The sequence below is a fragment of the Narcine bancroftii genome, chromosome 12 (assembly GCF_036971445.1).
Source record: "Narcine bancroftii isolate sNarBan1 chromosome 12, sNarBan1.hap1, whole genome shotgun sequence".
NCBI classification, from domain to species: domain Eukaryota; kingdom Metazoa; phylum Chordata; class Chondrichthyes; order Torpediniformes; family Narcinidae; genus Narcine; species Narcine bancroftii.
Genome location: NC_091480.1, coordinates 86,635,162 through 86,646,662, shown reverse-complemented (window position 1 = coordinate 86,646,662; position 11,501 = coordinate 86,635,162). Strand labels below are relative to the sequence as shown.

The 11,501-nt window shown below is 46.9% G+C and overlaps 1 protein-coding gene across 1 annotated transcript; it reads left to right on the top strand.

The window, feature by feature from the left end:
• The first annotated feature begins 6,707 nt into the window (after positions 1–6,707).
• On the top strand, positions 6,708–9,473 carry hexim1 (HEXIM P-TEFb complex subunit 1). Its single transcript, XM_069904604.1, has one exon. The coding sequence runs from the start codon at positions 6,829–6,831 to the stop codon at positions 7,603–7,605; it is 777 nt and encodes a 258-aa protein (XP_069760705.1). The 5' UTR covers positions 6,708–6,828; the 3' UTR covers positions 7,606–9,473.
• Positions 9,474–11,501: the final 2,028 nt, after the last annotated feature.

Genomic DNA, 11,501 nt, shown 5'->3' with positions numbered 1-11,501 from the left:
TCCCTATTCTCAGCCTTCTGGTTTGTTCTTTCAAAGTGCATTCCCTCATGCTTATCTGGATTGAACTCTATCTGTCACTTTACTGCCAAACTCTGCATCCTGCCTTATATCCATCTGTAACCTTCCAACAACTTTCAGCACCATCCACAACTCCTCCAACCTTCGGATCATCCTTCCATCTTTGTCATCTATAAAAACCACAAAGAGCAGGAGGTCCCAGAACAGATCCTTGCAGAACTCCACTGATCACTGACCTCTAGGCAGAATACTTTCAGTACTACCTTCTGCTTCTACATGCAAACCAATTTTTAAAAAATCCCAACAGCCAAAGTTCCATGGATCCCATGCCTCATGACTTTCTGAATATGTCTTTCATGGGGGACCTTACTAAAATCCACGTAGACCACATCTACCACCCTACTCTCATCAATTCCCTTTGTTACCTCCTCAAAAAACTCAATTAGACTCGTGAGGCACAACCTTCCAATCACAAAACCTATCCTTAAGAATCCTGTCCAATAATTTGCACACCACAGTCATAAGACAGACCAGTCTATAATTTTCAGTATTCTCCCTATTTTTAAACAAGGGGACTACATTTGCCATTCTTCAGTCCTCTGGCAACTCGCCTGTGGCCAAAGAGGACTCAAAAATCATAGCTACTGCCCCAACTATATCTTCCCTCACTTCCCACAGCAAACTGGGGTATATTGCATCTGGCCCTGGAGACATTATTAATGTTATTAAGAAGATTCTTCCTTAATCTCAACACTGTGCAGCACACAAGCCTTTTCTATTCCACCTCACTCTGGCGCGGGTCCTTTTGTGAAGACTGAAGCAAAGTATTAATTTAGGATCTCCCCAACCTCCTCTACCTCCAGGCACGTTGCCTCCTTTACCAGTCCCACCTTCATTCTCATCATCCATCTCTTCTTCTCATACACATAGAATACCTTTGGGTTCTCTTTAATCCTACATGCCAAAGCCTTCTCATGTCCTTTCTTAAGCTCCTTTATGGCTAAGATACTTCTCATGAGCCTTTCCTGTTTTCTGCTTTCCATATCTAATGTATGCTTCCTTTTTCCTTTGGACTGGTGGTTATTTTTTCCTACCACCTTTTCCCTCTTCCAGAGGACACACCTATTCTGAACCCAGCACATGGTCCCTAAATTTCCTCCACATTAGTTCTGTGCTTTTATCTTTGAATATCTGTTTCCAATTTTCTCTCGCTAGTTCCTGCCTCATGCCATCATAATTAGCTCTTAAGCACTTTCCCATTTTGGCTACTTTTATCCATAGATATGCTAAAGCTCAGAGAGTTGTGGTCATTCTCACCAAAATGCTCACCAAGAAGTCCATCACCTGACCAGGTACATTACCCAGAATATGATCCAGTATGGCCTCCTCTTTTCCTTGGCTGGTCCACATACTGTCAAGAATTTTTGTTGAACATACCTGACAAATTCAGCCTTATCTATCCTTCTTGCAGTCAGGAAGTGCCAGTCAACATAAGGAAAGTTGAAGCCTGAATTTTGACATGTTTGATATAATCAGGAGAGCCAGGGTGTACCTTAAATCATTTGTCAAAGCTATTTGAACAGACTTGCTTGTTCTGCCCTTTCTGCTCCCCAGGTGATGCAGTGATATAAGCAGGGTCTTACAACTACAGGTACACAGTCCTTTATCCAGACATCTAAAATTGGGGAAGCTCCAAAAACCAGGAAGTGTGGGGGGGGGGGGGGGTGGGGGGGGGGGGGGGGAGAGAGACTGCAGCGCGAGTCAGGCAGGTGAGAGACCAGCAGCGCGACTGGAAGGGGGTGGATACAGCAGCACAATTCGGGTGGGCTTAAATCTGGCTTTCCAAAATTCAGAACACACGGTCCCCAAAGGGTTCTGGATAAAGGATTGTGTACCTGGTTTGGGACAGGGTTAAGAAGCAAGTTCCATCCAGGAATTCAATGCAGAGTAAATGTGGATAGAGTTAGTGAATGTGAGTCACAATTCAGTTTTTTTTTAACAGATATTTGTAATTAGTGCATTGGAAACAAATAATGCTGTCTTGCTAGCCACACACAGATCAGTCTACAGGGTGATGAGAAACTTTCAAAAGCGCAGAAAATAAACATGCTGTTGAAGGGGTACTCATTTAATGTTGAATTGCTGCTGGAGTTGTGATGTGAATATCTGAAATGCTGGAAGAATTTTGGAACAATCTTGCTAAGGGCTTCACTAACATTTTAACAACATTTATTTTGCAAAATTTCCAAGGACTTCACCGAGAAGAATTAATAGTTGTCCGCTACATGCTGACTGGTTACATTTTAGGAGACAGCAAAAAGAGAATACATTATGATCCTGTGGCTATACACATCCCTCAAGGACTGCAGTGGTTTAAGGCAGCTCACCACCACTTTCTCAAAGGCAATTTGGGATGGGTACTTAAATGCTGGCTCAACCTGTGAAACCCATGTCCCCTTGAAGGAATAAAAGAACACGCAAGTCTGAAGGGAATGATGGCTCCAAAGATTGAGTATTGATGAACGGATGCTAATTTTGATTGGATGTAGCAATCAAAAATAAGAGCATGGTGATTTTGAAAAAGCAGATATAAGTTTCAAAATTGGAAGAAAAATTAATTGAGGAGAAGGAATAGTTAATGATATTTGAGAATGAGAATTCAATAAAAATAGCAGAAGTTGATTTGGAAATGCATGGGACTTCTAGTGAGGGCTGATAGGAAAAGAGTAACCTTGTGATGTAAAACTTAAAGTAGATGAGGAAAGGCAACATCCTGTCCAAAGTTGTGGTATTATTCTCAGCTCTGGAGTTACTAACATTTGCTCAGGAGGTACAACTCTTTCACACCTGAAAAGTCAAATGCATAGAATATTTCAATGACATTTTGTTGCTGTTCACCATCAATTTTTAGGGAAAAGGCCATGGTTGAAAGTCTGTCTTACATCCCAATGCCACAACATCAACCTTTCAATACAACGTGGGTGACCAAATCACTGGCTCCTTCAAGTGTGGGTCTTAGAAATTCACTCTCTTTCACTACCTAACTTAGGTTGATGTAAATTAGGGAGCTATAGCATCCTATAGATAATGCTCTCTAACTTTGGAAAGTTGGCTCTTAAAACATGCACAGTATGTAGCATCATAGGACTATGATATCAGAAGACTGCAGTCAGACTGTATTTAGCAATTGTGGTGAATGCATGTGGTATGCTTGCAATCTCCTTGCAGAATATTTCTGCAGAATGCTGGGCCTGTATGTTATTGGCAATGTTCACTACACATAAAATGTAGTTGTTCGGAGACCCACGTTGACATTGTGGATGAAAATGGCACAAATGAATTGCAAGAAATCCAGGAATGAAGAATAATACTCTAAAACAGAATAGGAAGATTTTGTGATCTCTGCCAAAAATGTCAAATCTGCATGGTATTACAAATTTGAAACATATTTTCATCTGAATTTCTTGATTAAAAATTATGGAAAAATCAGTCAACAGACACTAATATCTGTTTTTAGTAAGGAGTCTGAAAGAACAACTGAAGCTAGTTCTGTTTTGTTAGCCACCCCTGCTCTTAATTATATCTATAGACTAGTCAGAAACCGGTCCTTTGGCTCAAGACATCCATTTTGACCATTGCACCCAACTGTACCAATCCCATGATTGTTGGTGCTACACGTTTTAGTTCCATCTACCTCCATCAGTATCTTTACCAAACTTGACCATCTAAAAAAAAAATTAACTTATGGCATACTCCAAAATCTGCTTTGTATTTTGGAGTATAATCATAAAAGAACGAGTGCAGATCCAACATAGGCCTAATGGTATTTGTTCCTTGCTGGTGAATAGGTAACCTCTTAGCCTTGAGCTTCCGAACCTTTACGTTACAATCATGATCCATGATCCATGACTGAATGTTAACCATCCTATTATCAACCTTACCCAAAATTCCAAATAGCCTGGGATCCATCTTAATTCTATGAAACTCCCCATCTATTGCCTGATCCTCTCGTTTCCCACTTCTCCCAGTACCAAAGGCCTCAAGACTCGGGTGTTACTGCAATTAATAGTGGCAAGCCTACAACCAAATCAGTCATGGGTGTGGATGCACCCATAATTCCACACCATCACCATGAAAGTAAAACACCAACTGCATTGTCATTCCCCTATCCAGTTTAAAAATAAAGGTACTGCAGTTTTAATGTACTGCTAAGTTCATGATATTGAAGCCATATTATTTGCCTCAAATTATTTTTCATTGTAAAGTTATTTTGTTATTATAATTTACTTTCATTATTTCATTAAACATTGTGAAAGAAAAATGTCTAGCACAGTTCAGTGCTTGGACATAGCCTGGACCATTGTGAACAGAAAAGGGGAGGTGGCAAGAGAAAGTAGAGATAGAAAATGAACTTGGGCAGATGAAATTGTCTCATCTAAAATGGAGAATAAAATAATTGGAAGAAATAACGAGATCAAGAAAAAAAAAATTCTTGCAATGAAGACAGCAAAGAGTGGCTGGTGGAATTGGGTGAGGGTCACTAACTTTCAGGCCTAAAATTCTCTGCTTTCCTGATTCCACCTCTACACCACAGATCTGAACAACATCACAAAAAGTGCAATGCTATTTACAACATCAGTGATCTGGGTTCAAATCCAGTGCTGTCTGTCAGGAATTTATATGTTCTCTCCGTTACTGCGTGCTCCGGTTTCCTCCCAACCTCCAAACACATACGGGGCTGGTAAGTTGATTGGTCACATAGGCGTATTCAATTCAATTATTCCCTATTGAATGTTTTCAGTTCTTGAAACCTCTGATTCTTTCACCCAGAATTTTCCATGACTTCCAGTTTCCTCCTCCTTCTTCACATGACCCAATCCCTACTTACTGTTTCTGTTAGTTGGCATTAACACATCCTAGCAGTTACATCCTTCGATGCTATTTTCCACAAGCACCACTGTCACAACAGTGGAGCACAGGAAATGGTCTCATTCTTGGTTTCTTCTGCTCTCATCTACACCCCTAAATGAGTCCCCATGAATCACTCTGAACTTTTCCGCATGATTCCATAACTTGAGTTGCCATATTAGAAGACTGCACTTCCTGTAAAACTTTAACACTTAAACCATAGAAATCCATTTTGGGGAGCTGATTTTGACTGAAGCCTTATCATTTAATAATGGCATGGTTCCATTCAAAGTAATAACCCTGTATCTCCCTGGGAATGTCATTCCCACTGCACAGCAGGATGCAAAAAGGGCAGGGTTTTTTTTCACTGGAGGTGAAAACAAAAATGTAATTGTTGACGGAGAACTGAAAACTGACTCTCTCCTCGATTCCGGGAGGTGACATATCAAATCAGTTGATAACATTTTGGCTGCCTCTGCACTAGGAATGTTCATGTAATGTGTGTGTGTTTTTTTGGCCAGGAAACCGGTTTTAAATCTGCTAGCACAGGAAGATCTAGGCGTCCAAGGTACTTTTAAGTCAGCGGGAATGAAACACGAAAGTCTGCAGACGCTGCAGGTCTTGCAGCGCCCAGAGGAGCTGAGGTCTGGGGCTTGAGCCCCCCCCCCCCCCCCCCCCTTTCAAGGGACCATCGCTGTGGTTCACCACCTTCAAGCCTTTATACTGGCCCCTGGAAGAAGGGCTCAGACCCGGAACGTCGGTGATGTGTCTCGTCTCCAACCCTAACCCTCCCGTGCTTTCACCGAGTCCTCGTTAAAAAGGGACACACAAGCCCCATGTTTGCGGCGATACGGATGACGCGTGGGCCAGTACGAGAGATGGGGGCCGAGTGGCTCGGGGGTGGAGAGGGAGAACTCACTCGTCCCCACCCACTCCGGTCCATCCTCCCTCTGCACTGGGGACCGGGTCACAGAGCCCCCGCCCCCACCCCGGCGTGACATTCGGCCCCTCCCTCGCTTCCCTCCCGGACAGTCTTCCTCCGCCGCGCCGAGAGGCAGTCCCGCGGAACCTGCCTCCTCCCCGGGCAACGGGGCGGCGCCAGCAGCTTGGCGCTCCAAGGGGCGAGGATCGCGTCCGATCGATGGGCGCCCGACCCCCCCCCCCCACCCCCCCGGTCCTCCCCGAACCCTGGGCTCCAGCCGCATCACCGCCACGAGGTGACTCGTCCTCCTCCTCGCAGGGGGATCCCTGACATGAATGCATGGCCCGTGATGGGGCCTTGAACGAAGCGCGCGCTGGAAGGGTCAGTGCGTGCATTTAATTGCACGGTGACCGAGCTCATGACCAGCAAGGTGTTTTTTTTAATCATTTTAATGCTTCACCCTGTCATCCTTTCTCCCTCTGTCCGAATGGTAGAGTCGCCCCTCTGCCGGGCGGAAGGATATTTCTCCGTTCAGACCGAGGCGGGGCCCCAGCCGTGAGTGGCAGCCGCTTTTCCCACTGGCAGCTCGCCAACGCTCGGCGGTCCCGCCAATCAGCAAGGAGAGGAGGCGGGCCTCGGCTTGTCATCCGTCATGGAGCTGCCCCGACGCTTGATGGGGGCTGGAGTCGGATCGGCCGCCGCTTGCGTTGGGGGTGGGAACGGGTCGAACTACAAGTCCTGTCGGGGGACCGGCGCGTCACATGCATGCGCAGTGGCGCGTCACGTCGGGTATATAAAGGCCTCCTCGGGCGACAGCAGCAGCAGTTGAGGGAGGCGGGCGGGCGGGCGTCTAGGCGGGGGCGCCCTTCACTGAGCGTCATTTCGTTTTAAAGCCCAAGTTGGCACTCGGCGGGCCATGAGCGGGCCGTCGGCGCCGGAGGCCGACTTGGCGGGGGAGAGCGAGGGAAGCCAGTGCGCGGATGGGCGGCCGCCGGCGACGCCGGGACCGCAGGCCCGCCGCGACAGCCGAGGGCGAGCGCCCCCCCGCGAGTGCGCGGCGGGCGGGGGCGAGGCCGGCGTCCCGTCGCAAGGTGGCGGCGGCGGCGGCGGCGGCGGCGGGGGGGGGGAAGCGGAAGCACCGGCGGCGGCCGTCCAAGAAGAAGCGGCGCTGGAAGCCCTACTTCAAGCTGACGTGGGAGGAGAAGAAGCGGCTGGACGAGCGGGAGAGCGTGCGGGCGGCGCGGACCCGGGCCGAGATGTTCGCCCGGGGCTTCACGGTGGCGCCCTACAACACGACGCAGTTCCTCATGGACGAGCACGACCAGGAGGAGCCCGACCTCAACACGGGCGCCCGGCGCCTCGGCAAGGCGGACGAGACGAGCGAGGAGGACGAGCTGGACGACGAGGAGCAGGACAGCGGCAGCGACGGCATGGGGGGCGACGGCATGGGGGGCGACGGCGAGGGCGGCGAGTTCCTGCAGCGCGACTTCTCCGAGACGTACGAGCGCTACCACGCCGAGAGCCTGCAGAACATGACCAAGCAGGAGCTGGTCCGCGAGTACCTGGAGCTGGAGAAGTGCCTGTCCCGGCTGGAGGACGAGAACAACCGGCTGCGGGGCCGCCTGGAGGCGGGCCGGGGCGAGGCGGCGGACGGCCGGCTCCGGGAGCTCGAGGGCGAGCTGGAGAGAGTGCGAGCCCGCAACCTGGAGCTCCAGCAGGAGAACGAACGGTACCGGGGTCAACGTGGACACGACTGAGCGGTTGCACGCCGCTCCAGAGATGAAGCAAACAATATTTTTAAGTCTGTACAGATGCTCCATTTGGTTTGGATTCGGTTGTATATTTCAAACTCTCCAATTGGCTTATTTTGAAGTTGGGTTGGGATAAACCATTTCTCTCTTCCCCACCTCCTCACCTTACCCACTTCCCGCATTCCCCACCTTCCCCACACCCCCCCCTTCCCCACATCCCCCCTTCCCCACATCCCCCCCTTCCCCACATCCCCCCCCTTCCCCACATCCCCCCCCTTCCCCACATCCCCCCCCTTCCCCACATCCCCCCCTTCCCCACATCCCTTCCCCACATCCACCCCCTTCCCCACATCCACCCCCTTCCCCACATCCCCCCCCTTCCCCACATCCCCCCCCTTCCCCACATCCCCCCCCTTCCCCACATCCCCCCCCTTCCCCACATCCCCCCCTTCCCCACATCCCCCCCCTTCCCCACATCCCCCCCCTTCCCCACATCCCCCCCCTTCCCCACATCCCCCCCCTTCCCCACATCCCTCTCCTTCCCCACATCCCCCCCTTCCCCACATCTCCCCCTTCCCCACATCCCCCCCTTCCCCACATCCCCCCCCTTCCCCACATCCCCCCCCTTCCCCACATCCCCCCCCTCCCCACATCCCCCCCTTCCCCACATCCCCCTCCTTCCCCACATCCCCCTCCTTCCCCACATCCCCCTCCTTCCCCACATCCCCCTCCTTCCCCACATCCCCCTCCTTCCCCACATCCCCCCCCTTCCCCACATCCCCCCCCTTCCCCACATCCCCCCCCTTCCCCACATCCCTCTCCTTCCCCACATCCCCCCCCTTCCCCACATCCCCCCCTTCCCCACATCCCCCCCCTTCCCCACATCCCCCCCCTTCCCCACATCCCCCCCCTTCCCCACATCCTCCCCCTTCCCCACATCCCCCCACATCCCTTCCCCACATTTTCCCACACACCCATATTCCCCCACTTCCCCCCCCCTTCCCCACATTCCCACATCCCCTTTTTACATCTTTATCTTCTGCCTTTTCAGAGTTGGAAGGAACTTGCACTTGTGTTTTATACAAGTCTCTTCCCCCCCCCCCACCCCCCCCAGCTCTCAGCTGCATTTTGCCACGCGTGTGTAACCTGAACAGGTTTAGAGGAAATGTTTTCTCTGCAGTTGTTTTGAAAGTTTAAAAAGATGTGTTTCGTGTCGGGGATGTGATTGCCTTTTTCTTGAACTGGTATATTGATTTCCCTTCTGTCCGTTGATTGTCGACGTGATTCTAAAATGTTGCCAAACATGTAATGCCTGGGGTACACAATCTTCAATCTAGAAGCCCCCTCCAAAGCCTTTAAATGACGGCTTTTTAATGCATGGGTTTTTCAACGGCTGTTATAATATCCGGGGTGGGGTGGTGGGGGGGGGGGGTAGTGATTCCTCTTGTAGGTTAGAATTTTACTCCTGCATTTCAAATCTAGTTGCTGATTTTAATATTTTTAAATATTTGACAGTACCATTCAATTGATCAGAGCCGCATCAACTCTAATCTTGTTTAAAATGCTCTTTGTGCAAGCCCTTGTATAAACTTTATTTTATTAATCCACCTTCTCTCAATTTGTTCCATTTATTGTGGAAGTTGTTTAGAAATGGCCTGACGGTCTATCACAAACTTGCAAGTAAATCAGTGTGACTATTGTTTAAAAATTTCTGTTAATACATTGTGGCAGCACCATTTTAACTGTACTTCCAAGAGAAACTTGGGTGACAGTAGCAAGATTGAGGTTAAATTTGTAAAAACAATGTACCTTTCATGGCACTAAGTGAATTTAAAAAAAAAAATAATAATAAAATAAAATTAGTGTCTTTAAAATGTATCTTGTGTTTAATTATGGGTGTAATTCGGGATCTTGATTTTTTTTAAATTTAAAATTAAATTTCAACATGCAGCCCTGTAACAGGCCCTTCCAGCCCTTGAGACTGTGCCACCCATATACCCCAATTCACCTACAACCCCTATATGTTTTGAAGGGTGGGAGGAAACTGGAGCACTTGAAGGAAATTCATGGAAACACTGGGAGACTATGGCTTTTGAACCCAGGTTGCTGGCACTTTAATAACAATGTGCTAACTGCCACATTAATGTGTAGTGTTTTTGCCATTTGAAGTTTAGACTTGTGCACTTTCAAAATACTCTTCAATGCGTTTTTTTTTCTAAACTGCCAAATGCTTCTAAATTAAAACGTTTGTGTCATGTTACTTTGAGATTAACATTGGACACAATTTTTTAACATCTTGATCAGGGTCCAGACTTGAACCATTAACTGTTTCTCTCCATGGATGTTGTCTGACCAACTGAGTACTTACAAACATTCTTTTGATTAAGATTCCAGCATCTGCAGTTTCTTCCATAAATTCTGATTCATATACTTTCAGGGGGTGCTGCACACAATTGACCAATGTGAGTGGCTGAGCTTGATAGCAAGATTTATTCCACAGCACTGGTATTTTTATTCTGGAGCTTGACTCTTCAGTCTGCAATGAGTACATTGACATCAAAGTGTGTTAGAAAGCACTTGGTTTTGGGAGTTGCTGAAAGTGGCCCAAAGGCCAAATGAATTTTGCTTGAAATGTTATTGTAATGTGAGAACCAACATTGCTACTACTAAAAAAAAATTGCATACGCAGGTGGATATGCTCATGCCAAATGGAACAGCTTTTTTTTTAATTCAAAATTTAGCTGCTAACCCAATTTGTTCGTTCATGTACATCAAGAATTGTCTTCCATTTTGCAACGATTTTAATTTGTTGCTTTTGGGTAGGTTGAGTTTCCCTTCTGTGTTGCTAATCAAGCACATGATAGCTTTAAATAAAGCTGTTGATCTTCAGCTTGATTGCTTATTACTAGCTTGCTCACTGTAACTGATATTTGGAAAATGTTAAATATTTTGTGTAGAGGTGTAATAATGACTAAAGCCAGCTACACTGAAAGTACTCTAATCCCTTTAGATGGGTGCTAATAGGGGACCATATTAGCACCCATCTAAAGGGATGGGGACCATAGATTTTAATATTCTCTGTGATTGCTTTATCTCTTTCAACAGAATAATATTTCATGGAAATATTTTTTAGAAAATACAGTCAATAGACGTGATGGAATCAAACTGCTTAATGCTCATGTTTTTCAAAGCGCACTATTAAAAGATAATGATTTGTTTATTAGTATTTTGTTAATGTACATTTATAATGACCACATTTTTGTTATTTACTATTACATGTTTGGGAATAATATTTGACTTGTTTATGGTATTTATAAATACGATTTATTTATTTTTTTTGCCAATTGACTTGGAAAGGTTAGAAGTTTTCCTTCCAAGTTGCAGTCCAAAGTTTTGTAAGGCTATGAGATGAGATTTGAAGAACTGAAATAGTTAAAATAAGAAAATAGGCCCTTATTATTCTGCCCCAGTCCATGACCCTCCATACCTCTCCCATTTACTTGTCCAAATTTTTCTTAAATGTTAAAAATCTAGTCTGCCATCAGCTGGCAGCTTGTTCCACACTCCCCCTACTGAGAAGAAGTTGCCCTTAATGTTTCCCTTAATTTTCTTCTCTTTCATCCTTAATCCATATCCTCTGGTTTGTATCTTGCCTAACCTCAGTAGGAAAACCCTAATTGCGCTTATTTTTTGGCCTTCATCGGTCGTGATTAACCATGGGTATTGCACCTCTGGATTGTTTAGCAGCATCAACTGTGGCTATGGAGGCCAATCCTGGAACAGCAGACTCTGCCACAGTTGCTACAAATAGAGGGCATGGTTGAATTACTGTCCTTTGTGCTCTTTGCTTAACTCTCTGCACCTCAAACTGATTCAAGATCCCTCTCTTGGCTTGCTCTAGG

Bases quoted from the DNA above. Each gene is read 5' to 3' on its own strand.
- hexim1 (XM_069904604.1), top strand. From the start codon at position 6,829: ATGGGCGGCCGCCGGCGACGCCGGGACCGCAGGCCCGCCGCGACAGCC.